General features: G+C 41.0%; 1 protein-coding gene across 2 annotated transcripts; it reads right to left on the bottom strand.

The window, feature by feature from the left end:
• Positions 1 to 992: 992 nt before the first annotated feature.
• Positions 993 to 27,899, bottom strand: phb2a (prohibitin 2a). 2 transcript variants are annotated; one of them, XM_014139168.3, is made up of 11 exons: positions 27,812 to 27,899; positions 25,624 to 25,741; positions 15,368 to 15,452; positions 14,992 to 15,071; positions 13,943 to 14,127; positions 13,468 to 13,597; positions 6,604 to 6,707; positions 5,235 to 5,312; positions 4,034 to 4,119; positions 2,773 to 3,218; positions 993 to 2,573 (listed from the first exon to the last, which is right to left on the bottom strand). In XM_014139168.3, the coding sequence occupies exons 2-10, from the start codon at positions 25,715 to 25,717 to the stop codon at positions 2,780 to 2,782; spliced, it is 1,281 nt and encodes a 426-aa protein (XP_013994643.2). In that variant the 5' UTR covers positions 25,718 to 25,741; positions 27,812 to 27,899; the 3' UTR covers positions 993 to 2,573; positions 2,773 to 2,779. The 2 variants fall into 2 exon arrangements, with proteins under 2 accessions (XP_013994643.2, XP_045549763.2); XM_045693807.2 differs by lacking the exons at positions 25,624 to 25,741; positions 27,812 to 27,899 and adding an exon at positions 24,540 to 24,646.

Here is a 27,899-nt window from a genome sequence, read left to right as displayed (position 1 = left end):
GAAAGCAGTCTAAGGACAAGGAGAGACTGCAACCCACGCTCTGGTTTTTGTTGAACTAGCCTTGAGACTTGTGGTCATGACTGCATCCCAACGTAAATGAAGGTTGGGTTTGTTTCAAACCTGCCCACAGCGCACAAGTAATCATCAATTCGCAGCTGCACGTGACCCACTCGTAATGCCTGTGGTACATTTGGGTTAACTTTGGATATCACCAACGGGCTAAGTTAGGGTAATTTACCCCAGGTACATGGAACAATATGCAAAAATTCCAACGATTTAAAAATCAAACCAACTAAAATGGTACAAATATACAAATATTGAAAGAACTTAATGGGAACTAAAAGGTGTGCAACATAAGTCTAATTTACATTGTGTAATTTATTGACGGTTCTTAACTAGCCACGGAGATTGGTTTCACTTTGGATAGCCTAAGTGAAACCAACTTTGCCACAGTCGCACACCAGCCAGATGAAGCTAATTGCCTAAATAATTTGGCTAACTCTTCCCACCTGCCCGAACACACACCAAACCCCGAAAACAACTCACTTTTGCATTTTGTCATGGCTGCTAGTATTTCTTAATGAACTAAATCTAAAAACAAAGCCAAATCAGGAAGGTGTCACCCTTTAAGGGTGTGAAAAGTACTACTAAAATAATCAGGGTCAACAGTGACAATTTGATCTGAAATCCAATAAATCGTAGCCAGTGTAATAAAAGCAGCCTGTGTAAAGGACTTCACGCTGCATGCTTAGAGTACAGCTTCCCCTTGATTCAGCTCATACCGAGACGCCAACTCAGGATCTCTGCCTCCCAAACACACTTGACCACCCTCCTGAAGCATTCCAACCCATCGGGCTATTGAAAACTGTCTTTTCAATGGCGCAATGGGCAACACTTCAGGCTAAGGAGTGAGTTTCACAGATCCCATCTTCTACAAGGGGTCATGCCCACTCAAATGTTTTGCTCTACAAAAATCACATTATGGCATCTGATAGGGTTGGGCGGTATCCAGAATTTAATAGTCACAGCGTTTCTGTACAATACTGGGGTAAACGGTATTACTGGAACTGCACACAATTTAGGAAACAGGGATTTTGATCCAGGAGTGGATTGAATGTCTTGTCTGGGTACCAGTCTTTTTAGCTAACATTCCACTCCATTTAATTGCCAAAAAGAGACAAGCCTTTCTGCCATCTTCAGATATTAACATTCTATTAATGAGCTCAAGGAAGACAGGAGTTGATCCTGGTTCGATAACCCTAACAGCTTAAACGGTATGGAAATTAATACCGTCAGTATTTGGAAATACCCGGTACATCACCCAAGCCTAGCATCTGATATACTGGCTACTTTAACAAATTGGGGTGTAAGGGTTATGGAACACACTGAAATACTGGCTGCAAATGTTACATGGTATCATGACATCACAGGACAGCCTGATATTATTGTGCATATGGGATTAAACAGTTTTGTATCAAGTCTGACATTAGAGATTACGTAGACACACTGTTGTGATCCAAAAACATGTATTTATTCAAATCCAATTTTAGTGCTTCAGCTTCAAGTTAGGATATAGAACACAGTAATGAAGACCTTTTTCCTCAAGCCAAGATGAACAAATAGTTTGAAATGCGGTGATTTTTTAAATTTTTTATTAAAAGGGGGGAAACATGAACCAAAGAAAATAAATATTTGCATGACAATTAGACGCATTACGTTGGAGTAACATGTTTCGTGACACAGACATTAAGATTCATTGGTATTCATTCATGACACTTCGTGAAGATCCAGCCTGACACTTTCAACAGGTATGAAACAGAGGTATAACCAGGACAAAAACTGCTTATGTTGAGTGTTACAGAACACAAATATAGTAAAAGTACAGAGGAGCCCGTCTCCTAGAAATGTCAGAGTAGGATCTATGGTTGGCTCTCCAATGCATGACGTTGTCACATGTAAATTTAACGAAATAATATAAAGGCAGGGTGGTGATGACACTTGTGGAGAGTAAGAAACCACTGGGTTGCATCTGCTGTGTTGATTTAGTGCCACTATGGAGTTAACTCAAACCAGGGCCCACATCCAAAAAGCATCTCAGAGAAAGAGCGTTGATCTGAGATCAGGTCCCCCTTTCCATATAATCTAAGGCTAAACTAATGCTACTGTATATCAGCACACCAACTCTGAGGCTCTGTGAATACAGGCCAAGAGCTAAGCACTGTGACAAGGAGATAGACACTTTGTAGAAATGGTACACTGGTCCTTACAAGTAAGTGCTCCTTCGTGCTGGTCCGTGAGGACCCCGGTACAATCCGGTTTCTATTAATCTGTAGATCATTACATTTAAATACGAGGTAAAGCCAGGCAACTGTAACATGATACCATATGTGGAAAGCCATTTCAAAGAAAAATTGAACATAATTCAAGTGAATGACTAGACAGAAAAACCTGTATGCATAGGGGTCTTCCAGGACCAGTGTTGAAAAGGTATAATGTGTAGAGATGGCTCAAATTGAAGATATGGAATGCATACACTCTTCAGGGACGCTTCCCTTTACCTTGGCAACGATAAACTGAAAAAAGAAAAGAGCATCAATAAAAAGACAATTTTATGACAAGGACGTTCACAAGCAATCAGGTACAGTTTGATGATATTCTTTGTATACATTTTTAGTTCATCAAATAAAGGACTATTCTTTCCCATGCATTTTACCAGTACCATCTCTTCACCATTGGGTAAGAAATTGTCTTAACCCCTCCCCATCCACGCACCCTAAGTTCAAGCCTCGCCATTTTGCTCCAGTTCCCCAGGACCTGCCGCCGCAATATGGGGGACCGGGTATTCTCCTGCCTCACTCCATGTCTCTGGAACAACGACCATCTCATGGAACTTCAATTCATGTTCTTCCTCAATCCCTGGAAACATCACAGGAACACTGGCTGACTCAGGGGTCTTCAATTCTTCCTCAATCTCTGGAAGCGTCGCAGGAACACTGGCTGACTCAGGGGTTTTCAATTCTTCCTCAATCCCTGGAAACATCACAGGAACACTGGCTGACTCAGGGGTCTTCAATTCTTCCTCAATCTCTGGAAGCGTCGCAGGAACACTGGCTGACTCAGGGGTTTTCAATTCTTCCTCAATCTCTGGAAGCGTCGCTTGAACAGCCTTGCTGATAATTTCAGGGCTCGTCCAGCCTATTTCTCCCAACCTGCTCAAACTGTTGGGGCATTTAAAGCAGGTCCAATGCAGCCATTTATCTCAATATCAAATCATTTCTGGGAAACAATTAAGTACCTTACCAATGATTGCTTTCAATTAAAATTATTAAAACATTTTTTTTAATTGCTTCTTAGCAAAGAGTGATTTCTCAAGCAAGAATTTTGCTAGGACTGGTCTGAGTGGGGAAAGGGAAAACCGAATAATAGCTGTTATGAGCAGAGAGACTTAACGGTCTTTCTTATTGGTTTATTAACTACTTTACCGCCTGGTTTTGTCACCAGGCAGGTCAAAACTCCATCCCACCAAAACAGGCTGAAATTTCACAGTGTCTTTTCAAAAAGCTCTCATACTAAAAGGGCATCGTCATAACTTTCACAATATCACAGAATTATTCCAACCTAGGTGTGCAAATATAAAACACAGGGAAATCACATTTGACTATATTGAGCCTTTAAGGCTTATTTCCACCCCTGGCCCACCTTTCCCCTTTCGTCAACTGTGTATATCATAGTATTATATTGTCATATTTCTTGTTTGTTATATTTTTAATATGATTATTTATATATGATTATATATTTAAATATTTCATGCACTTTGAGATTAAAACTAAACCAAAGTGCTATTATACAAATAAAATAAATTAATAAGGGCACCCAAAGGAAAATGTTTTACAACATGAAAAACGAGGAGAATTTCTTATTGGACAAGTCTAAGTAATTCTGCCCTGTTTCAGCCTGTTGTCTTGTATTTGGTGCCTAATGAACACAACCCAGGTAAATAGGAACAGTCTTAGGGGAACAGAAGGGAACCTACTTGCTGAAGCTGTTGCTTGTGTTGTCCTGGATGTTCAACACCAGGTTATCTGCACTCAGGTACACCTTGTTCTGCGATGTCGCCACCTAGAGATCAAACACATTAGTCAGTAGGGTTGGGCAATGTCTGGGATGACATTGTCCCATCGTCCTGTCCAAACATCATGGATATACGATTGTATCGTGTAAAATAAAAAATTAAAAGTTGCACACAGAGGGGACAATTTGCGGGAAGAACGTTGGTTATACCAGAACTGTGATTTGGTGCATAATGTCATTCTTCTTATTCAAATGGTTACGAAAGGCACAAACAATCTCATTAAATCATTGTTCAAAACAGTGTTAGGTGAAGTTATTTTTTAATCTAGTCCAGGCTGCAGAATGATTTTCAAATTGGAAGGGCTGTTTCTCTTGTCCATAAAAATACTCAAGATATATTAGCCTACCTTTTGAAATCAAATATTATAGCCGTATCTAGTGTAGGCTAATGTTTTATGTCATCTTGCTCATCTGGGTAAGCGCAATTGCAATATTCTTTGTTCCATTAGGTTGCTTTCCGACAGTAAAAGTAAAAAAATAAAAAAGAGGAAGTGACGGGATTTCACTTAGTAACTATGCCTTACGCTAAATCAGAAAAAAATGACAGCTGACTTGGTGAGAAAGAAAAGCACATCTTCAAGTTCTGCAGTTCTTCGGTTTCAGGCCGAATGAAAACGGTGAGCCAGCAGACCTGACCAAAGTCACATGCAGAATATGCAAAAAGATTCAGGGCAAAGGATGGACAGACAGACTACATAGCCCCATCAACATTTACAAGCGAGTTATGTTCCTTGCCAGAAACCTTTAGATAGGCATAAGACATTGTAAAAAACTAGACCTAATGGTTTCTCATTGCACTTTATTTAAATGTAGCCTATAGGACTATCAAAATCCAGATGCATCCTACTTTAGAAAGTGGTCATTGTGCACCATCTTAGTGGGCTAAGGAAAAACATCACTATGGCCCTTTTGACCATCCTTCCTTCCTACCTTTTCACTGATCTCACACAAATTGATAGATGTAACAATGGTTTCATCACATAGCTTTCACCAATCCCACCATGTCAGATTAGGTAAGGGAGGAAGGAAGGAAGAATGCAAGCTTAAAGTATTTAAAACAGGGCCTATGAACGATTAACAAAAAAAAAAATGGATTTCCGTACCGTCTTGGCAATGTTCTGAGCCGCTCGGATCTTCCGGAGTTTCAGGTAGCCAGGGTTCTTTGTCACCGCCTCACCCAACTACAGTTACACAAATAAGAAAATGCAAATGGGTTAATGTATGCCATCTTGGTTCCTCAATATACCCCGGAGGGCATAGCCTAGTCCACATCCAGCAGGTTTTACTGGTCTGACTGCCTATGATCCAGCCATGATCCCAAATCACACTAGTCAACTCATAAATTGGGTCAGTTAAATGTGGCAAGCACATGTCCTAAAAGCACCAGAAAGGTATTTCAAAGAGTGAATGAAATTAGGATAAACCCAGTTCACTTGTTATTTTTAGTCGATGTGTAGACAATAAATGGTCATGCGTTTAAAATTAAAAAGGTGAACAGAAGGTACCTTTAGTGTTTATTTTAGCCAAACATTTCATGACAGAAAATAAAGCCTGACAGACATCGGCTGTGTTTGAAAATGGCTAGAAACGTAAATAAGCGTCAGTGAGCAAAATGTAGTATTCACTTGATCTCGCCAAACACTTCAGAGCGATCAGAGAGATTAAAGCGACAAGAATATAGATGTAGAGTTCCCAAAGTAGACAGGCGCTCATCACTTTTGAGACTAAAGGTCTCTGGCATCTTGTTTGAGATGGAAGTACAACTGATGTAAACAGAGGAACTGAACATCCGTTTGGAGAAGGCAAAAATTAAGCATTGCCTTTACAAAAAAGAAATGGAGATGCATTACTCACTGCCTGTATTGCATTTTTAAAAAGACAAAATTCAATGAACAGTCTCATACCTGCAGTGCATTTTTATTCAGCATTACCATCTTATTTAGGGTCGCAAAATTCTGGCAACTTTCCCAGAATTACCTGGTTTTCCAGAAATCCTGCTTATCCCATTCTAATTCCAGGAATCTTCCAAATGGGATTTCTGGAAAACGTCCAGAATTTTGTAACACAAATTTTATCTACACCACTGGAGACTGGACACATCTGAGATTAAAATTAAGAGCAAAAGCTCACGAGTGTTTAACCTAAAAACCACAAGAGTGTGATGTGCTGCCATAGAAATAGATAAAATAATAATACATCCATGTCTATGGATACAGCAGTGTGTGTACTCAGCTGTATGGTAGACCAACATGAGTGCAAGGGAAGGGAATGTGTAACAGCTGGTCCAAATGCCTCCCAAAAACTCAATTTGGCCTAAGCCCTTCAATATTTGCAGATCTGTAAAGGTGGAATCAATATTGTAGAGGTTCTTCCACTAAACCTATCCAGACCCTTCATATATAACATTGAAAAGATGTGGGACCGGCTTTAACTGTGCGTGTTGATGAGTGGAGTCTCCTCTTCAGAGCTCACCATTTTAGCAGCCTCTGCCTCTCCTTCAGCCTGGATAATCTTCTGCCTCTGGTCCTGCAAGGCTTTCTCCACATAGAAGAAGGCCCTCTGCGCCTCCTGCTGGGCTGAAAATACAGAGCGAGCTGGTCACATTACCATGACAAGAGAAATTCCAGAACTTTCTTTACTACATCAGACAAGCTCAATGAAGCATAGCCTAAAGCAGGGCTGCCCAACCCTCTTCTTGAAGCTCTACTGTAGGTTCAGTCCAACCCTAATTTAGCATATCTGATGCAGCTAGTTTTGTATTTATTATGGATCCCATTGGCAGCAGCTACTCTTCCTGTCCAGCAAAATTAAGGCAGTTTATACAATTTTAAAAACATTACAATACCTTCACAACACACTGTGTGCCCTCAGGCCCCTACTCCACCAGTACCACATATCTACAGTACTAAATCCATGTGTATGTTATAGTGCGTATGTTATTATGTGTGTGTGTGTGTGTGCCAATGTTTGTGTTGCTTCACAGTCCCTGCTGTTCCATAAGGTGTTTTTTTTATCTAATTTTACTGCTCGTGTCAGTTACTTGATTTGGAACAGAGTTCCATATAGTCATGGCTCTCTGTTGTACTGTGTGCCTCCCATAGTCTGTTCTGGACTTGGACTGTGATGAGACCTCTTGTGGCATGTCTTGTGGGGTACGCATGGGTGTCCGAGCTGTGTGCCAGTAGTTTAGACAGACAGCTCGGTGCATTCAACATGTCAATACCTCTCATAAATAAAAGTAGTGATGAAGTCAATCTCCCCTCCACTTTCAGCCAGGAGAGATTGACATGCATATTATTAATATTAGCTCTCTGTGTACATCCAAGGGCCAGCCGTGCTGCCCTGTTCTGAGCCAATTGCAATTTTCCTAAGTCCTTTTTTGTGGCACCTGACCACACGTCTGAACAGTAGTCCAGGTGCGACAAAACAAAGGCCTGCCTTGTTGGTAGTGTTGTTAAGGCAGAGCATCGCTTTATTATAGACAGACTTCTCCCCATCTTAGCGACTACTGCATCAATACGTTTTGACAATGACAGTTTACAATCTAGAGTTACTCCAAGCAGTTTAGTCATCTCAACTTGCTCAATTTCTACAATATTTAGTTGAGGTTTAGTGAGTGTTTTGTGCCAAATACAATGCTTTTAGAAATATTTAGGGCTAACTTAAACCTTGCCACCCACTCTAATACGAACTGCAGCTCTTTGTTGAGTGTTGCAGTCATTTCAGTCGCTGACGTGTATAGTGTTGAGTCATCCGCATACATAGACACTCTGGCTTTACTCAGTGGCATGTAGCTAATAAAAATTGAAAAAAGCAAGTGGCCTAAACAGCTAGTCTGGGGAATTCCTGATTCTAACTGGATTATATTTGAGAGGCTTCCATTAAAGAACACCCACTGTGTTCTGTTAGTTGTCTAACTCTTTATCCACATTATAGCAGGAGGTGTAAAGCCATAACACATCAGTTTTTCAAGCAGCAGACTATGATCGATAATGTCAAAAGCTGCACTGAAGTCTAACAAGACAGCCACCCCAATCATTTTATCATCAATTTCTCTCAGCCAGTCAGTCATTTGTGTAAGTGCTGTGCTTGTTGAGTGTCCTTCCCTATAACCATGCAGAAATTCTGTTGTCAATTTGTTTACTGTGAAATAGCATTGTATATGGTCAACAACAACAAAAATTCTAAAAGTTTACTAAGGGTTGGTAACAGGCGGATTGGTCAGCAATTTGAGCCAGTAAAGGGGGCTTTACTGCTCTTGGGTAGCGGAATGACTTTAGCTTCCCTCCAGGTCTGAGGGCACACGCTTTCTAGTAGGCTTAAATTGAAGAGGCAATATCGTCTGCTATTATCCTCCAATTTTCCATCCAGATTGGTCAGACCCATGTGACTTGTCATTGTTGATAGACAATTCTCACCTCTTCCACACTGACTTTACGGAATTCAAAAAGTACAATTCTTGTCTTTCATAATTGGGTCCGATACACTTGGATGTGTAGTGTCAGCGTTTGTTGCTGGCATGTCATTCCTATGTTTGCTTATCTTGCCAATGAAAAAGTCATTAAAAGTAGTTTGCAATATCAGTGGGCTTTGTGATGAATGAGCCATCTGATTCAATGAATGGAGCAGAGTTCGCTTTTATCCTCCAAAAATTCATTTAAGGTGCCCCAAAGCTTTTTACTATCATTCTTTATTTCATAGTGTAATTTTCCTTTTTATTTAGTCTAGTCACATGATTTCTTAATTTGCATTACGTTTGCCAATCAGTTGCACCGCCAGACTTAATCGCCATACCTTTTGCCTCATCCTTGTCAATTCCTCCTCAATCCAAGAACAGTTTTTACAGTCATTTTCTTAATGAATGCGTGCTTATTAGTAACTGGAACAAGCAATTTTAGAAATGTGTCAAGCGCAGCATCTGGTTGCTCCTCATTACACACCAGCAAATATTCTGTACATCAACATATGAATCACTACAGAACTTATTGTATGACCTCACACTATATTAGGCCCAGCCTTTGGAACTTTGGTTTTCCTAGATATGGCTATTATATTGTGATCACTACATCCTATGGATTTGGATACTGCTTTAAAGCAAATTTCTGCAGCATTAGTAAAGATGTGATCAATACATGTTGATGATTTAATTCCTGTGCTGTTTGTAACTACCCTGGTAGGTTGACTGATAATCTGAACCAGGTTGCAGGCACTGGTTACAGTTTGATGTTTTTTTATTGGGTGGGCACCTTGATGAGAGCCAGTCAATATTTAAATCACCCAGAAAATATACTTCTCTGTTGATATCACATACATTATCAAGCATTTCACACATATTATCCAGATACTGACTGTTAGCACTTGGTCTATAACAGCTTCCCACAAGAGCAGGCTTTAGGTGAGCCAGATGCAATATGGCTACTGGTTCTTCAACAGTATTTAACATTAGATTGTCTCTAAGCTTTACAGGAATGTGGTTCTGAATAGACTGCAACACTGCCTCCGTTGGCATGTCTTTTCGGTAGATGTTATAACAATGTACCACTGTATCAAAGGTATTATCTAAGTGAGTGTCAGAGAGAATATGAATGTCATCTGTTACAAGCAAGTTACTGACTTCATGGACCTTGTTTCTAAGGCTACAGTTGAAGTCGGAATTTTACATACACTTAGGTTGGAGTCATTAAAACTAGTTTCCAGCCACTACACAAATTTCTTGTTAACCAAATATAGTTTTGGCAAGTCGGTTAGGACATCTACTTTGTGCATGACAAGTAATTTTTCCAACACTTGTTTACAGACAGATTATTTCACTGTATCACAATTCCAGTGGGTCAGACGTTTACATACACTAAGTTGACTGTGCCTTTAAACAGCTTGGAAAATTCCAGAAAACGACGTCATGGCTTCAGAAGCTTCTGATAGGCTAATTGACATTTGAGTCAATTGGAGGTGTACCTGTGGAATATACACTGCTCCAAAAAATTAAGGGAACACTTAAACAACACAATGTAACTCCAAGTCAATCACACTTCTGTGAAATCAAACTGTCCACTTAGGAAGCAACACTGATTAACAATACATTTCACATGCTGTTGTGCAAATGGAATAGACAACAGGTGGAAATTATAGGCAATTAGCAAGACACCCAATAAAGGAGTGGTTCTGCAGGTGGGGACCACAGACCACTTCTCAATTCCTATGCTTCCTGGCTGATGTTTTGGTCACTTGAATGCTGGCGGTGCTTTCACTCTAGTGGTAGCATGAGACAGAGTCTACAACCCACACAAGTGGCTCAGGTAGTGCAGCTCATCCAGGATGGCACATCAATGCGAGCTGTGGCAAGAAGGTTTGCTGTGTCTGTCAGTGTAGTGTCCAGAGCATGGAGGCGCTACCAGGAGACAGGCTAGTACATCAGGAGACGTGGAGGAGGTCGTAGGAGGGCAGCAACCCAGCAGCAGGACCGCTACCTCCGCCTTTGTGCAAGGAGGAGCACTGCCAGAGCCCTGCAAAATGACCTCCAGCAGGCCACAAATGTGCATGTGTCTGCTCAAACGGTCAGAAACCGACTCCATGAGGGTGGTATGAGGGCCCGACGTCCACAGGTGGGGGTTGTGCTTACAGCCCAAAACCGTGCAGGACGTTTGGCATTTGCCAGAGAACACCAAGATTGGCAAATTCGCCACTGGCGCCCTGTGCTCTTCACAGATGAAAGCAGGTTCACACTGAGCACGTGACAGAGTCTGGAGACACCGTGGAGAACGTTCCGCTGCCTGCAACATCCTCCAGCATGACCGGTTTGGCAGTGGGTCAGTCATGGTGTGGGGTGGCATTTCTTTGGGGGGGCCGCACAGCCCTCCATGTGCTCGTCAGAGGTAGCCTGACTGCCATTAGGTACCGAGATGAGATCCTCAGATCCCTAGTGAGACCATATGCTGGTGCGGTTGGCCCTGGGTTCCTCTTAATGCAAGACAATGCTAGACCTCATGTGGCTGGAGTGTGTCAGCAGTTCCTGCAAGAGGAAGGCATTGATGCTATGGACTGGCCCGCCCGTTCCCCAGACCTGAATCCAATTGAGCACATCATGTCTCGCTCCATCCAGCAACGCCACGTTGCACCACAGACTGTCCAGGAGTTGGCGGATGCTTTAGTCCAGGTCTGGGAGGAGATCCCTTAGGAGACCATCCGCCACATCATCAGGAGCATGCCCAGGTGTTGTAGGGAGGTCATACAGGCACGTGGAGGCCACACACACACACTACTGAGCCTCATTTTGACTTGTTTTAAGGACATTACATCAAAGTTGGGTCAGCCTGTAGTGTGGTTTTCCACTTTAATTTTGAGTGTGACTCCAAATCCAGACCTCCATGGGTTGATAAATTGGATTTCCATTGATTATTTGTGTGTTATTTTGTTGTCAGCACATTCAACTATGTAAAGAAAAAAGTATTTAATAAGATTATTTCTTTCATTCAGATCTAGGATGTGTTGTTTAAGTGTTCCCTTTATTTTTTTGAGCAGTATATTTCAAGGCCTACCTTAAACTCAGTGCCTCTTTGCTTGACATTGTGGGTAAATCAAAAGAAAAATCAGCCAACACCTCAAAAATAATTGTAGACCTCCAAGTCTGGTTCATCCTTGGTAGCAATTTCCAAATGCCTGAAGGTACCACGTTCATCTGTACAAACAATAGTATGCAAGTATAAACACCATGGGACCACGCAGCGGTCATATTGCTCAGGAAGGAGACATGTTCTGTCTTAGAGATTAACGTACTTTGATGCGAAAAGTGCATATCAATCCCAGAACAGCAAAGGACTTTGTGAAAATGCTGGAGGAAACAGGTACAAAAGTATCTATATCCACAGTAAAACGAGTCCTATAGCGACATAACCTGAAAGGCCGCTCAGCAAGGAGAAGCCACAGCTCCAAAACCGCCATACAAAAGCCAGACTATGGTTTGCAACTGCACATGGGGACAAAGATCGTACTTCTTGTCGAAATGTCCTCTGGTCTGATGGAAGAAAAAATACAAAAAAAAATAAAAATAGAACCATTTGGCCATAATGATCATTGTTTGGAGGAAAAAGGGGGATGCTTGCAAAAAAGGGGATCCTGGACAGATAGCAGCACTCACAGCAACCAACTTATTATAACTTATGGCCACACCCGCAGGATTCAAAATAAAAAGTATATAAAAAAACACTGTTAAGGTCTTGTTGAGGAGCTAACTAATTTGTAGAATCAGGTGTGTTAAATTAGGGTTGACTGAAAACCCACAGGACAGTAGATCTCCAGGAAGAGGGTTGGGCAGCCCTGGTCTAAAGCTACAGTCTAAGATTTGGGAAACAGTTCAATGGTCATTATGTTTTTTTTCTATTTACTTTGATTCTTTAAGAACATAGGTCTATCTATAAATGCCTCATGAGCTTAACACAAGTCTTTATCATAACCCAAAATACAAGGTTAAATTACTCAACTGTTTATAAAACAAGAAAGTAAAGAACCAGTGCATTTCGCCAAATGGTTAACTTTCTTGTGGATATCAGAGGTGAAAGAAGTACCCAATTGTCATACTTGAGTAAAAATAAAGACACCGTAGACAATTACTCAAGTAAAAGTGAAAATAATTGATCAAGTAATAGCTAGTATACTTAAGTATGGAAAGTAAAAAAATCATTTAAAATTCCTTATATTAAGTTAACGTGACGGCACAATGCTCTTTTTTTGTTTCATTTACAGATAGTGTTGGAGTGTGCCCCTGGCTAAGACATAATTTACAAACAAAGCATTTGTGTTTAGTGAGTCCACCAGATCAGAGGCAGTAGGGATGACCTCTTGATAAGTGCGTGAATTGGACCATTTTCCTGTCTCGCTAAGCTTTCAAAATATAACAAGTACTTTTGGGTGTCAGGGAACATGTATGGGGTAAAAAGTATTTTCTTTAGAAATTTAGTGAAGTAAAAGTTGATTTTTTTTTACTTAAGTACTTTACACCACTGGATATCATTGACTGTCATCCGTTGCATCTAGAGCAGTGGTTCCCAAACTGTTGGTCGGGACGTCACGGAATGACAGTGGTTACATTTCCCCAGTCCCATCCGTCAGCTGTATACAAACACAGTTGGGACCCACTGATCTAGAGTGCAGTCTATGAATTGCAGTGGTTACATTTGCCCAGTCCCATCCGTCAGCTGTATACAAAAACAGTTGGGACCCAATTTAGTTTTTCAAATACCAGAATGTAGTTTTTAGTATTTGAAAAATCCCAGAGAGTTCTGGTAAAAAGTAGTTGTACTATATATGCAATAGCGAGGGTATGAGCGTGAGCCTCCTCACCGACTTGCTTTGCTTCCACTGCGGCAGTGTACTCTCTGCTGAAGCTCAGCTCGGTGATGGCCACATCGTCCAGGATGATGTTGAAGTCCTTGGCCCGTTCAAAGAGCTCCCGCCGAATCATCAGGGACACCTAATGACAGAAGAACCCTTTTAGTTCCATTGGTCCATCATTCTAAAATGCATTTTGATTGGCAAACAACTATAAAAACCTGCTCCAAGTGAAAAGGCCATTACTGAGCTCAATTCATTAAAAGTACATTCAGTATGCAGCAGGTGCATGGAGCCAGGACAAATGTAGTGTAAATGTTTGCATAATGCAGAAAAGTTCTTCAGACTCAGATCTAACAAAAGTTATTTGATTTAACAAAATGAAAGGTGATCAAGTCCATACTGGTAGTGCAAAAGCTTAATAGAGCAACTTTACCATAGCACTTTAAGAGAAACAGCATTCCCAAAACCACCCCTTCCTGTATACCTGAGCTCTCTGTGTGATGAGCTGCGAGGCGTTGAACTTGGCCACAACACTCTTCAGCACCTCATTGACGATGGAGGGCAGCACCTTCTCATCGTAATCCTTGCCCAGCTGCTGGTACATGGCAGGCAGGTTGGAGGCCACAGGACGGGACAGCACACGCAGAGCGATGTTCACCATCTGCAGGTCTGTACCGGGACAGAGACAATAAGGGGGAGGAGAGAGTCGGAGCCATTTTAGGTGATATTCAAGACTCAATAGGGGAAAGGAGATCCCTAGTTAGTTGCACAACGTCACATTAAAACGAAATGCGTCTTCCGCATTTAACTCAACCCCTCTGAGTCAGAGAGGCAAGGCCTTAATCAACGTCCATGTCATCCGCACCCGGGGTGCAGTTGTTTTGGGGGGGTTAACTGCATTGCTCTAAGGCAGAACAGCAGATTTTCCAGGGATTCATACCATCAACTTTTTGGTATTTGGTCCAACGCTCTTATCCACTAGGCTAAAATGGCTGTAAATAGAGTAGTCCTTTAACATTTAACATTCACTGTCTGCCAGTCTCTTTTTCTATGAAAATAATGAATGTTCTTTATCCAATATTTTTTCCACTCGCCTCACTGCAGCCAGGAGGCAAGATAATGTTTTGAATACATTCTGTACGGACAACAGCAATAAAAAAATGAATACATTAAATCCATCCTGCCATGGAATCAATGTGTTGCAACAACAAGAATAATGGACTTTGTTACAATTCAGTAAATGTGGATCTAGTTTTGGTGAATGTCATTCTCCACAAATATACAACAGTTTAGAATGGCCCAGGCCACTGACTGAAGTGCTGTTGTGGAGTCAATCAAATCACAAAAATTGATTTTTGTGAAAAGGTAGTTTGTTCCTAGATGTGTTCCATAAACAAAACTGAACAGCATCTCATATGCAACAAGAGGTTTAATTTGATCCCAAGACAAAGGATAATTTTGATCAGGATTAAAATGTTCAAAAAAAATTAATAAAAAGTCCCCTGCAGACACATTAGTGTCCAATCAAGTCACCTTTGCTTCCGGTTAGGGAGGATATCTTTCTTGGTCTCGCCCTTATGTCATAGATGACAGGGTACTGGAACCATGGTATCCTGTCAACAAGAATGTAGAGTGAGGATAATGAATATAGCCTTGTTTAAACAGTTCACCAAAGATATGAAATCACCCTCATCTCCTGTGAAAACAGTTCAGGGTCATTCGTGTTCATTAGGGCACACAACCGAAAACAAAACGTTTCGCAAAGGAAAACGAACATGACTTTCTTATTGGACATGTGCAGGTAGTCCCTCCCTATGGCAGTTTTCCTCCATTATGAGCCTAATGAACACGACAAAGCTCTGCCCTGCCAGTCAAGGTCAAAAGGTGAGTGATAACGAAGGACATCTACCTAAAGTGGAGCCCCTCAGCGAGTACCGTGTCCATCTGCATCCCACCAATCCTGTTGAAGATGATGGCCCTCTGACCACCTTCCACTGAGGAGAAAAGGAACAACTAATTTAAAACCAGTTGCAGTACAGTTTAGCAATGACGCTTCAAAACATGATCCAGGGGTAATTTGCATCCCATGGTAATGAGGACCACCGATGCAATAGCGTTAATAGAAATTGTCTGACAACTCCCCGGGATAGCCGTGTGAATTAAGGGAGGGGTCCGTACTGTTTGACAAACAGACAACACTGCGCTTTCCTCTACTCTCGTCCAAGTCGCACGTGAGAACATCCAATAACTACTTTTGAACCTTTCCTCCAATGTATTTGAGGTGGTGGTGAATAAAGGAGATAGGAATCGAGTTAAGACGAATTGAGAAAGAGCCCTTGGGTCCTGGTAGCGCAGTGTTGTCTCTAGTCTGTCAAGCAGTAAGGTCAACCTCCCCACAATTCTCCTTTAATTTACAAAGCTATCCCAGCAAAAAGGTAGTCCATTAACCATCAAAAAATAAATAAAGGTAGAGTCAGCACGGGCTCCCGAGTGGTGCAGCAGTCTAAGGCACTGCATCGCTGTGCTTGAGGCATCACTACAGACACCTTGGTTTGATTCCAGGCTGTATCACAACCGGCCGTGATTGTAGGGCGGCGCACAATTGGCCCAGCGTCGTCCGGGTTTGGCTGGTGTAGGCAGTCATTGTAAATAAGAATTTGTTTAACTGTCTTGCCTAGTTATGTAAAATTAAAAAAATAGCAATATACGGTTGATTTACGCAACAACATCGAGCATTGAAGTGAGAGGCTAAACTTGGTCTTGCAGCCATCACGTTTTAACTAACTATAGGCACATAACTTTGATTAGGGGAGAGTATGGTAAGTTGAGCCAACCCTTTTTTTCTAGGAAACCATACACAAAATTAATCATGTGACCAAATATTTGAGATTAGAGAACTCGTTTATGCAACAATTTAAATTAATCTGCTGTTAAGGAGAAGTCTCAAAACGATTGAGGGTTGATGACGTGGTAGGCACAGAATGTCCCATGAATTATTCATAAAAATGGAGGATTTGCTGATAACTACAAAACAAACATTCTGGATAATATAGAGAACCTTTATTTATTGATCAGCATTTTGATATGCTCGAAAAGAATCAGATACACCGAAGAGAAAAAAGACCTTTCCACGAACTCTGCGAGTGAAACTGAAAGGAAGCCGCTGTCTTTATAACTGCGGCCCCAGAAGATAGAGCATTGCTTACAAGCATGAGCAGTTAAAAAAGCGGGATCTATTGCCTGGACTACTGAGGGAGGTTGAGGCCTTAAACAGGAATGGATTACAGTAATAAAAATCGAAGAAATATGAGCGGAAAATAAGATATTGAAAACTACCATGGGCTCCCTAAAAAGACAGTACAGAGAGGCTACGGTATGATAAAACAATGAAAGCCAAATGATTATCTAAAGTGCAGAAGTATGAAGAATAGTTATTATGGGAATAAAAGGAGGATAAACTATCAGTTAACGGAAGAAAAAGGTCAAGGTATTCATGAACCGTAATCTCAAGAGAACGGACAAACAGGTGGATACATTTGATTTTCAAAGGGAACACCGTAGCGGTGGCAGAAGTGAGGGAAGTCCCCGTTCGATCGTAGCTATACTAACCTACTACAAAATTAAGATTGCCTTGTTACAACAGGGTAGGGAACTGAAGAACACCCTGTTCTCTATTAACGGAATAGAGGAGAGACGACTTGCCCTGTAACCCCACGTTCAAAAGGCTCCGAGCAGAGAAGCAGAAAATGTGTCTAGTGGTCGATAAATTATATGTAAACAACCAAATGTACAAGGTCTTCAAGATTACAACATGGCTGTGAGTGATAGCTACCTCCTGCTGAAGTAGTCCCCGATATAAAATTTGCACCACATTACAATTAAGGATTCATACATTTTTATTATAAAAAAAAAAAAAAAAAATACAACAAAATTGCATGATACTTTAAAAATGAATACAGTATGGACTTAAAGTAATGAAAAATGGGTATGATGAAGTCATCATTTTTATTCATTTAGGCAATATGGAACATACTGAATGAAAACTGAGTTTGGGAAGATATTTTCCATTGAAGTTAAGCCTGGGAATTTAGCTTATAGTCATCAGAAAAGTTAGGATTTAACAGTGAACCTTTTTTTGTGGGATACACAAGGCAATTCTAAGTCTTGTGGCATATTTTGGTTAAACTATCCCCAATTCAATGGAATTGCAACAATGTATTCTTCCATCACATGTACAGTTGATTCTCAAGATCTTGCACAGAAATGAGATGCTACTATTGAGCCCACACTAATACACTGTCTGAGCCAAGGACTACATGCTTTCTGGTAGGTTTTGATTACAATACTAGGTGGGGTGAATATATTTTATATGACATACATATTGTTTTTGTTAACTAGTAAATAGTAGCCTACAGCAAAGTGTGTTTAAATCATTTCTAACTTGTTAATTTCTGCTAGTTAGTTTTTGCTACCATGTGGGTTTTAGCTTGCTTGAGCCCACTGAGTGTTAAAATGAAACGTGTATGGAAACAGGTGAATTAAAACATTCATCTTAAAATTCAAAAGGCATGCACACATCTGAGCAAACCCTTTTCAGGTGCATGGCAACAGTTGAACGAAAAAGGAAACCGCTCACTGCTCTTGATATCACTGATCTTTAATAAGCTTACGTATCGGCCTCCGTCAGAGCTTTTCGACATTTATCTTACAAAGGAGTTGTTTAATCTAACTGCTTAACTATTTATCTGTACATGGAATTGTATTTTTTACATCTTCACAGGAAAATGCCACAGGCACTATCTGATGCAGAGACATTTCACTGCAGATAATGTAGAAGGAAAAGCTGTGTACATTTGCAAAATACTGTGCTAACTCATATGTTAAGAATGCAACAAAGATTCAGAATCATCTGGCCAAGTGCATAAAGTTCCCTCAGCGCTCACAACCTCTGACAAAAGTCCCTCTACTTCTATTTGAGGTGAAAATGATGAATCAGACACCTTATCGATAGCAACAGCTCATGTTCCTCCTGGAATCAGATTTTCTTTTTGACTCAAAGGAGGAACATAGTCAGAGAAATGCTGATGAATGTCTTGCTCAAGCTGTGTATGCAACTGGTTCACCTGATGCTCACAGGCAATGTGTATTGGAAGAGAGTACTGAATGTTCTTCGCCCAGCATGCCCACCTCAAACCAGACATGCTTTATCTACTGAGTCGCTGGATGCAGAGTTGCTTGACCTTCACTTGAAGTCATAGAGAAAGCAGACTGTATTGCAATCATCTCTGATGGATGGTCGAATGTATGTTTGTGAGCAAGGAATAATTAACTACATCATCTCCATCCCTCAACCAGTATTCTACAAGAGCACAGACACAAGGGACAAGACACGCCGGTCTCTACATTGCAGATGAGCTGAATGCTGTCAATGACCTTGACCACAGAAGGTATTTGCGCTGGTGACAGACAATGCTGCGAACATGAAGGCTGCTTGGTCTAAAGTGGAGGAGTCCTACCCTCACGTCACACCCATTGGCTGTGGTGCTCATGCATTGAATCTGCTCCAAGGAAAAACAATGGATACACTCTACAAGAGAGCCAAGGAAATGGTTAGGTATGTGAAGGGTCATCAAGTTATAGCAGCAATCTACCTCATCAAGCAAAGTGAGAAGAATGAGAGCACTACATTGAAGCTGCCCAGCAACACCCGTTGGGGTGGTGTTGTCATGTTTGACAGTCTCCTGGAGGGGAAGGAGTCTCTCCAAGAAATGACCATATCACAGTCTGCCGATATGGACAGCCCCATCAAGAGAATCCTCCTGGATGATGTATTTTGGCAGAGAGTGGTAAGCAGCCTGAAACCTATAGCAGTAGCCATTGCACAGATTGAGGTTGACAATGCCATCCTGTCTGATGTTGACTGCTTGCAGATGTAAGAGAAGATATCTGTACTACCCTGCCCACTTCACTGTTGCTCCAAGCAGAGGAAACTGCAGTTCTGAAATGCATCAAAAGCATGAAGACCTCTGCCTGAAGCCCATACATGCCTCAGCGTACATGTTGGACCCAAAGTATGCTGGCAAGAGCATCCTGTCTGGTGGAGAGATCAACAAGGCCTATGGAGTCATCACTACCGTGTCTCGCGCCAAGGTTCTTGGCAGTCTGGCGAAGTGCACTTCCAAGCAAGGGCTTTGGGATGCAATACGGCAGTCGTGCCAACATATTTCATCAGCCACCTGGTGGAAGGGACTTTGTGGATCTGAGGCTCTTTCCCCTGTGGCCTCCATCCTCCAAATCTCACCAACATCAGCCGCCTCAGAGCGCAACTGGTACTCATTTGGGCACACACACAAGCACGCAACCAGCTGACCAACAAGGGTTGAAAAACTGGCGGCCATCCGGGCAAATTTGAAGCTTTGAGCTTGACAACGAGCCATCGTCAACCAGGTTGGAAAGTGACACTGAAGATGAGGCCTCAGTCTGATGTTCAAGAGGTGGACATTGAGGAGGTCCAGGGAGAAGACATGGAAGCCTGAGGGGAAGACAACCAAAGCTTTAGTTTCTAGAGTATCATTTTACAGATGTATGTGAAATAGGTTTTTGGGAGATGCGATGGATCATTCAATATTCCCTTTCTTTTGTTCAGTGAAATCATCCCATGTGAAGAGTCAACTCATTTAAAGTTAAGAGTTTAACTAAATTATTTTATTTCTATTGGAAGGATTTAAATAATTTGCAATTACAGTTGAAGTCGGAATTTCACATACACCTTTAGCCAAATACATTTAAACTCAGTTTCTCACAACTCCTGAGTTAATCCTAGTAAAAATGCCCTGTTTTAGGTCAGTTAGGATCAACACTTTCTTTTAAGACTGTGAAATGTAAGAATAACATTAGAGAATGATTTATTTCAGCTTTTATTTCTTTCATGACATTCCCAGTGGGTCAGAAGTTTACATACACTCAATTAGTATTTGGTAGCATTGCCATTAAATTGTTTAGCTAGGGTCAAACGTGTAAGGTAGCCTTCCACAAGCTTCCCACAATAAGTTGGGTGAATTTTGGCCCATTCCTCCTGACAGAGCTAGTGTAACTGAGTCAGGTTTGTAGTGCTCCTTGCTCGCACATGCTTTTTCAGTTCTGCCCACAGATTTTCTATAGGAATGAGGTCAGGGCTTTGTGATGGCCACTCCAATACCTTGACTCTGTTGTCCTTAAGCCATTTTGCCATAGCTTTGGAAGTATGCTTGCGGTAATTGTCCAAAAACAAATCTATATATTTTATGTGCGAGATTCTTCAAAAGTAGCCACCCTTTGCCTTGATGACAGCTTTATGCTTTCTCTCAACCAGCTTCATGAGGTAGTCACCTGGAATGTATTTCAATTAACAGGTGTGCCTTGTTAAAAGTTAATTTGTGGAATTTCTTTCCTTGCGTGTGAGCCAATCAGTTGTGTTGTGACAAGGTAGAGTGGTATATAGAAGATGGTATTTTACCAAATAGGTCTAAGTCCATATTATGGCAAGAACAGCTAAAAAAAAGCAAAGATAAATGACAGTCCATTACTTTAAGACGTTGGTCAGTCAATCCGGAACATTTCAAGAATTTTAACGTTTCATCAAGTGCATTCGCAAAAACAAAGCACTATGATGAAACTGACCCAGAGTTACCTTTGCTGTAGAGGATAAGTTCATTAGAGTTTCCAGCCGCAGATTAAAGCCACAATAATTGCTTCAGAGTTCAAATAACAGACATTAATGTCAACTGTTCAGAGGAGACTGCGTGAAACAGTCATGGTCGAATTGCTGCAAAGAAACCACTACAAAAAAATAAAAAAATAAAAATTTACCAATAAGAGACTTGCTTGGGCCAAGAACAACAAGCAATGGAAATGTCTTTGGTCAGAGGAGTCCAAATTTGAGATTTTTGGTTCCAACTGCCATGTCATTGAGAGATGCAGAGTAGGTGAACGGGTGACCTCCGCATGTGTGGTTCCCACCGTGAAGCATGGAGGAGCTGTGATGGTGCGTCGCTGGAGACACGGTCTGCGATTTAAAATTCAAGGCACACTTAACCAGCATGCCTACCACAGCATTCTGCAGCAATACACCATCACACCTACCACAGCATTCTGCAGCAATACACCATCACATCTGGTTTGCGCTTAATGGGACTATCATTTGTTTTTCAACAGGACAATGACCCAACACACCTCCAGGCGGTGTAAGGGCTATTTGACCAAGAAGGAGAGTGATGAATGCTGCATCAGATGACCTGGCCTCCACAATCCCGACCCCAACCAAATTGAGATGGTTTGGGATGAGTTGGACAGCAGAGTGAAGGAAAAGCAGCCAACAAGTGCTCAGCATATGTGGGTACTCCTTCAAGACTGTTAGAAAAGTATTCCAGGTGAAGCTGGTTGAGAGGATCCCAAGAGTGTGCAAAGCTGTCAAAGGGTGGCATCTTTGAAGAATCTAAAATATATTTTGATTTGTTTAACACTTTTTTGGTTACTACATGATTTCATTTGTTGATGTCTTCACTATTATTCTACAATGTAGAAAACTGTAAAAATATAGAAAACCTCTTGAATGAGTAGGTGCATCCAAACCTTTGACTGGTACTCTATACACAGACACACACCCTAAAAATACAATGCTAGAAAGATATTGCTCAGCAGACGAAGGACTTCAGGTAGCTGTCTGGGGAGAACATAAAAAGGGGAGGATTGGATTCAATGTGTTACAGTGCAAGCCCCCAATCTACACACAACACCCCATAATGACAAAGCAAAAACATATTAAGAAATTTTGGGAAATGTATATATAAAAAAATAAAAATGGCTAATGTCACATTTACACAAGTATTCAGACCCTTTGCTCAGTACTTTGTTAAAGCACATTTGGCAGCGATTACAGACTCAAATCTTCTTGGGTATGACGCTATAAGCTTCGCACACCGGTATTTGGGGAGTTTCTCCCATTTTTCTCCGCAGATTCTCTCCCGCCCTGTCGGGTTAGATGTTCGACCAGGTTGAAGTCCGGGCTCTGGCTGGGCCGCTCAAGGACATTCAGAGACTTGTCCCGAAGCCACTCCTGCGTTGTCTTGGCTGTGTGCTTTGGATCGTAGTCCTGTTAGAAAGTGAACCGTTGCCCCACTCTGAGGTCCTGAGCAGGTTTTTTTTTTAATCAAGGATCTTGCTGAACTTCGCTCTATTCATCTTTCCTTTTACTGAGGAGAGGCTTCCATCTGGCCACTACCATAAAGGCTTTATTGGTGAAGTGCTGCAGAGATGGGAGAACCTTCCAGAAGGACAACCATCTCCAAAGAGGAACTCTGGAGCTCTTTCAGAGTGACCATTGGGTTCTTGGTCACCTCCCTGACCAAGGACCTTCTCCCCCGATTGCTCAGTTTGGCCGGGCAGCCAGCTCTAGGAAGGGTCTTGGGGGTTCCAAACTTCTTCCATTTAAGAATGATGGAAGCCACTGTGTTCTAGGGGACCTTCAATGCTGCAGACATTTTGTGTGTCCTTCCCCAGATCTGTGCCTTGACAACATTCCTGTCTTGGAGCTCTACGAACAATTCCTTCGACCTCATGGCTTGGTTTTTGCTCTGACATGCACTGTTAACTGTGGGACTTTATATAGACAGGTGTGTGCCTTTCCAAATCATGTCCAATCAATTGACGGGTCAACTCCAATGACGTTGTAGAAACATCAAGGATGATCAATGGAAACAGGATGCACCTGAGCTCAATTTCCAGTCTCATAGCAAAGGGTCTGAATATTTATGTAAAAGGTATCCGTTTTTACTTTAAATACATTTGCAAACATTTCCAAAAAACGTTTTTTTGCTTTGCCATTATGGGGTACTGTGTATACTGATGGAAAAAAAACAGATGTAATCAATTTTAGAATAAGGCTGTAATGTAACAAAATGTGGAAGGGGTCTGAATACTTTCAGAATGCACTGTATAAACTGATTCCTTCAAAATACACAACCCAACCGGTGTCTGTTAAGGCTTGTTCGTGTCACTGTTTTTGTTAAGGGTTATCGTTTGTTTTAATTTTACATTGATTGTATTTTTATTTTATGCATTTGTTTCTCTAATTGAACAATACAAAAATAACACTTATTTAGTTTACCTTAGCTACGAGATCACGCTTTGTCTAGGACAGTGAATAAGTAAGGGAAGCGATCTTGCTGAAGCAACAAAAGCACAAATAAAAAAGCAGCTGATGCGTGCTGTTCTGAAATTCACCACATACCTAAATGTATTGCAGTAACATGCAGTTCATAATGTCAGTACTAAGCGTCACTATTTGTATTGAGAACATTTACTACAGTGCTTTACTGCAGTCAAAGGTCATGCAAATAATCACTGTCATCACTAGTTACAAACAAAGTCATAATCCCAGCCCAATTAAAACTCTTCCTAAAATTTGATTTTAAACATAACCCTAACCACAGTGCTAATCTTATGCCTAACTTAAATGAAGCCAATTTTACAATAGACATTTTGACTTGTGGTTTCCACTCGATGGCACAGCCACAAGAGCTCGCATAAGTTAGCGGGTCATTACTTATCCAAACCCTATGAATATTACACTGTTACTCAAAAAAAGTATTGGATCTCTCTCAACTGCAAATTTCATGCACTGATTAATAAAAATAAAAAAATTATGCAGGCAAACGCTTACACTGGTTTTAATAACACACATTTTAATTTAGCAAGCTATAGATAGCTAACGCACTTTTGTACATCACGTTGTAACGTAAAATTGACCTTATTTTAGTGCCCAAAAAACATAATACTTCCAGGTCAACTGTAATATGAATACCACAATCTCTACCCTTTCCAGCAAAATCAATGAGGAGACCTTCATGCTGCCCGTCTCTGCATGATTGAAGAAAATGAGCTCCGTCTGGTCTTTTTAAAAATGACGGGTGGGGAAGCGAAACCTACTGCGTGATAGGGGGAGCTAAGCTGTGTGGGCAAACTGCTTTTTTCACCCGATCTGTCCAACTTATTACCTCTAAAATGTAAATAAAGCACTAAAGAGTTTATGTGTCATTACATACCCATTTGAAGGTTTGTGTTGAATTTGAATAGGGTTTTTAGGGCGGCGCTAAAGTTATCTTCAGAAGTAAACAGTGGCTGTTGCGGCTTGCAGTGTCTGTTGATGGCTTGCAGTGATGATGCAAAAAAGAAATGCATTCAGTTGTACAATTGACTAGGTATCCCCCCTTACCCGGTCACTATCCCCTTCTTGTTTTTAATCTGAGAGAAGCGCTACACCTGGTGGAGAAAGGCTGTACGACAGAATGAGTTGCATTATGCATGCTGTACGTTATGTCATGACACGTCATTATTTAACGTACAGCGTCAGAGAGGGCAGTTTTTTCTACGTTCTCCAATAACCATCGGGCCATTACCATGTCAATCAACACTAGAATAGAAACGTAGTTCACAACCCCAGATTGATGCCAACAGTTGCTACAGTCTCATTTGTTTTCATTGAAGCCGTACGGAATTGGGTTTGTCAACAGTAGCTGGCTAGTTACAACAACCTTATCATGAAGGCAAGCACAATGACTAAAGGAACTGCATTAACGGTCTTGCTTTTTGTAAATTGCATATTTTGGAAAGCTAACTAAACCGACACAAGCCCCGACAGTAAGTGTTATTTTTGTATTAAGTCAAAAGACGAGTTCATTTGTGCGCCAGTCCAGCACTAGCTAACAGCTGTTAGCACATCAGCAGCAAAGGATTGCTAGCTAGGCTAACTACCACTCTGCTGGCTAGATTTACAAGGGTTAACTAGACAGTTAATGTTAACTAGCTCAGTGAGGACGTGATAAGGAAAGGCCTGCTTGCTCTGTGAACTGTACTTTTGATTATTTCAAATGTTCTGGCAGTGCAGACAACTCTACATCAAACCACCATACCTTCTCCCATTATAACACAGGAATGAATGATATTCAATGAGCAGCTCACGTAGCGCACCCTCTTCAGTGAACCATTGAACATTAACGCATTTAAGTTGCAGGTGTATTTGTTCATTCTATCGGCACGATCGGTGGAATAAAGATCGATACAAATAGACATCTGTGAAAGGCTCACCGATAAATTGGTCAGGCTCTAATAGTATGTCTTGTCCTTTACCTGTGTATGTGGCTTCCTTGACTCCATAGGCAAGTGCTCCTGCCCCTATAAGCAGCTTGACCCCGACACCTACACCCCTTGAACCAGAGCCCATTCTGCCTCAACTACCCTAGCAAACCTGTAAAATGAGGGAGAGAAAAGAAAGCTCAAACAATGGCAGCTTACAGGACAGTCAGACAGAGATTACATCACTCACAGTGGTAGCTAGGCATGTGGTTATCACATAATGGAGCAGACGTCAAAATAAATTGTGTAACATCTACTACTAGCAAAATCTGTAGATATTGTTATGATGGTCTGATTAATCAGGCTCTAATACACAATTAATTGTTATATACCACCAAGACATTTCTGTGCAAAATTTCCCTTACAAGCCACAATATTGAATAAAATGACATTTAAACTTATGATACCGGTAACGTTACCACGGTTTTCCCTTTTGCTACTTGAAATGTGACAACATATCCACAAGAGGTTATTCTTTACCCGAGTTAGGCACGGAGGTAAAGTTATTTATCTTTGATATTCAATTAATGACAATGAAAGTGGCATATTTGGAATCAGGGCAAAATATAAAACTAATTTTACCTTGGTGCCCACCAAACCATATAGAATACCACAGTTTGAGTCAATAATACCTATAAAACCTTGATGGCAAACAGGGAAATGGTTCAAATTCACCATATGGGAATTTTAGAAATGGCTGTGTTTCATGTAAGCATACCCTGGCGTGACGTTTTGACACCGTGTAATATATTCACCTGTATTTACACCCCCCCCCCCCCCAATTTTTTTTTTAATCCTAATTGACTGCTAATATGGCTAACAAAGATGTACATATGCCATGATCTGGATGAGACTGCTGAATCGAGGCAAAGGGAAGAATCTCTGGATTAACTATCTAATGTCAGCTAAATGTAGTTGTGAATATATTGGCCAAATCTCTTTAAATTGACAATTCTGTAAACTGTCTTGTGCATGATTTGAACTGACACAATAGAGCCCCACATTGGATGTGTCATAATACCCATAAAACCTAGTGGTCAACAGGGAAATGGTTCCAATCGTTTTTCCCATAAGGGATTTTAGAAACACTTAATATAAGGGCTGTGTTTCGTGTAGCCTTACCCTGGCGTGACGTTTTGATAACCATGTAAATCTCTCGGACAAGCTGACTTTCATCCTTATATTCGACTCCATTTACTTTCAGCTGCTAAACTGGCATCAACATAGAAATCATGCAAGACTACAAATCCCTGCAGGTCATCTCTAGCTGACACCTTTGCTAACTTGTGTCAATTTAAAACTTGCACAAGACAGTTCACAGAGTTGTCCATTTAAAGAAATGTAACCAATTTAACTAACATTTGATAGAGATTCTTACGTTTGACTCGTTTCCACAGTCTCATCCATATCATGGCATTTGTAGTTCTTAATGATACCCACATTAGCAGCTAATTAGCGTTTCATTTTGGGGGAGTAAATACAGACAAATATTGATGTCACCTTTTCCGAGAGAGATTTACACGGTTATCAAATACCATGCTAAGGTACGCCTACACGAAACCTAGACCTAATTTCAAGTGTTACTAAAACCACATGGGAAAAATGAATGGTGCCAAAAAACTATTGGAAGCAAGTTTATACTGTGGATATTTTGTCTCAAATTTCGAGCAGCAGGACAAACCAGTAGAGTATATTGTACTTTTATGCAACACTCTGGCTTGTAAGGAACATTTACGATTTTGCACACGACTCAGGCTGTTTCGATATACGAATTGTGTTTTACAGCCTGATTAATCAGACTAGTAACTTCATCCTTTTATAATGGACAATTACAAAACAAGTGGGTGTGGACTAGCGTTAGTAACGTTAACTAACAAACATTCTTAAATGGATAAGCCTACGCGTACAGTATACTAGCACCAGACTTTGACATCGGTCTCAAGCAGGCTAATAATATAGTTACTATCTATAAGAATATTTGTCTCAGCTATGAATGGTCTATCTTGTTAGTTAAGTCAGCTATCGTCCTCATTCAAAAGCTAATGCTAGGTTGCATAGCCAGCTAACATGGTTGCTTCTACGGCGTTCCGTTTATGTTCATTATTGCACAAGACCAAGTTAATTACACAAATAATGTAGCTACCAAATTCGCTAGCAGCTAAAAATGACGGTTTCAACTTACACCGGGATCTTTATTCGCCATGCTGCGTTCTTGCTGGAAACCGTAACTTGAAGTGAATCGAAGGTCGTTGGAAGAAGCACTTCCTGTG

This window comes from Salmo salar, chromosome 14 (genome assembly GCF_965601325.2).
Source record: "Salmo salar chromosome 14, fSalSal1, whole genome shotgun sequence".
Classification (NCBI taxonomy): Eukaryota; Metazoa; Chordata; class Actinopteri; order Salmoniformes; family Salmonidae; genus Salmo; species Salmo salar.
The sequence above is the reverse complement of the archived record's forward strand: the minus strand, read 5'-3'. Positions and strand labels throughout refer to the sequence as shown.

Coding starts and splice junctions, on each gene's coding strand:
- phb2a (XM_014139168.3), bottom strand. CDS start 25,717: ATGGGCTCTGGTTCAAGGGGTGTAGGTGTCGGGGTCAAGCTGCTTATA. Junction 13,598..13,942: donor TCATCACACAGAGAGCTCAG/GTATACAGGAAG, acceptor TTCTGTCATTAG/GTGTCCCTGATGATTCGGCG. Junction 6,708..13,467: donor AGTGGAAGCAAAGCAAGTCG/GTGAGGAGGCTC, acceptor CTGTATTTTCAG/CCCAGCAGGAGGCGCAGAGG.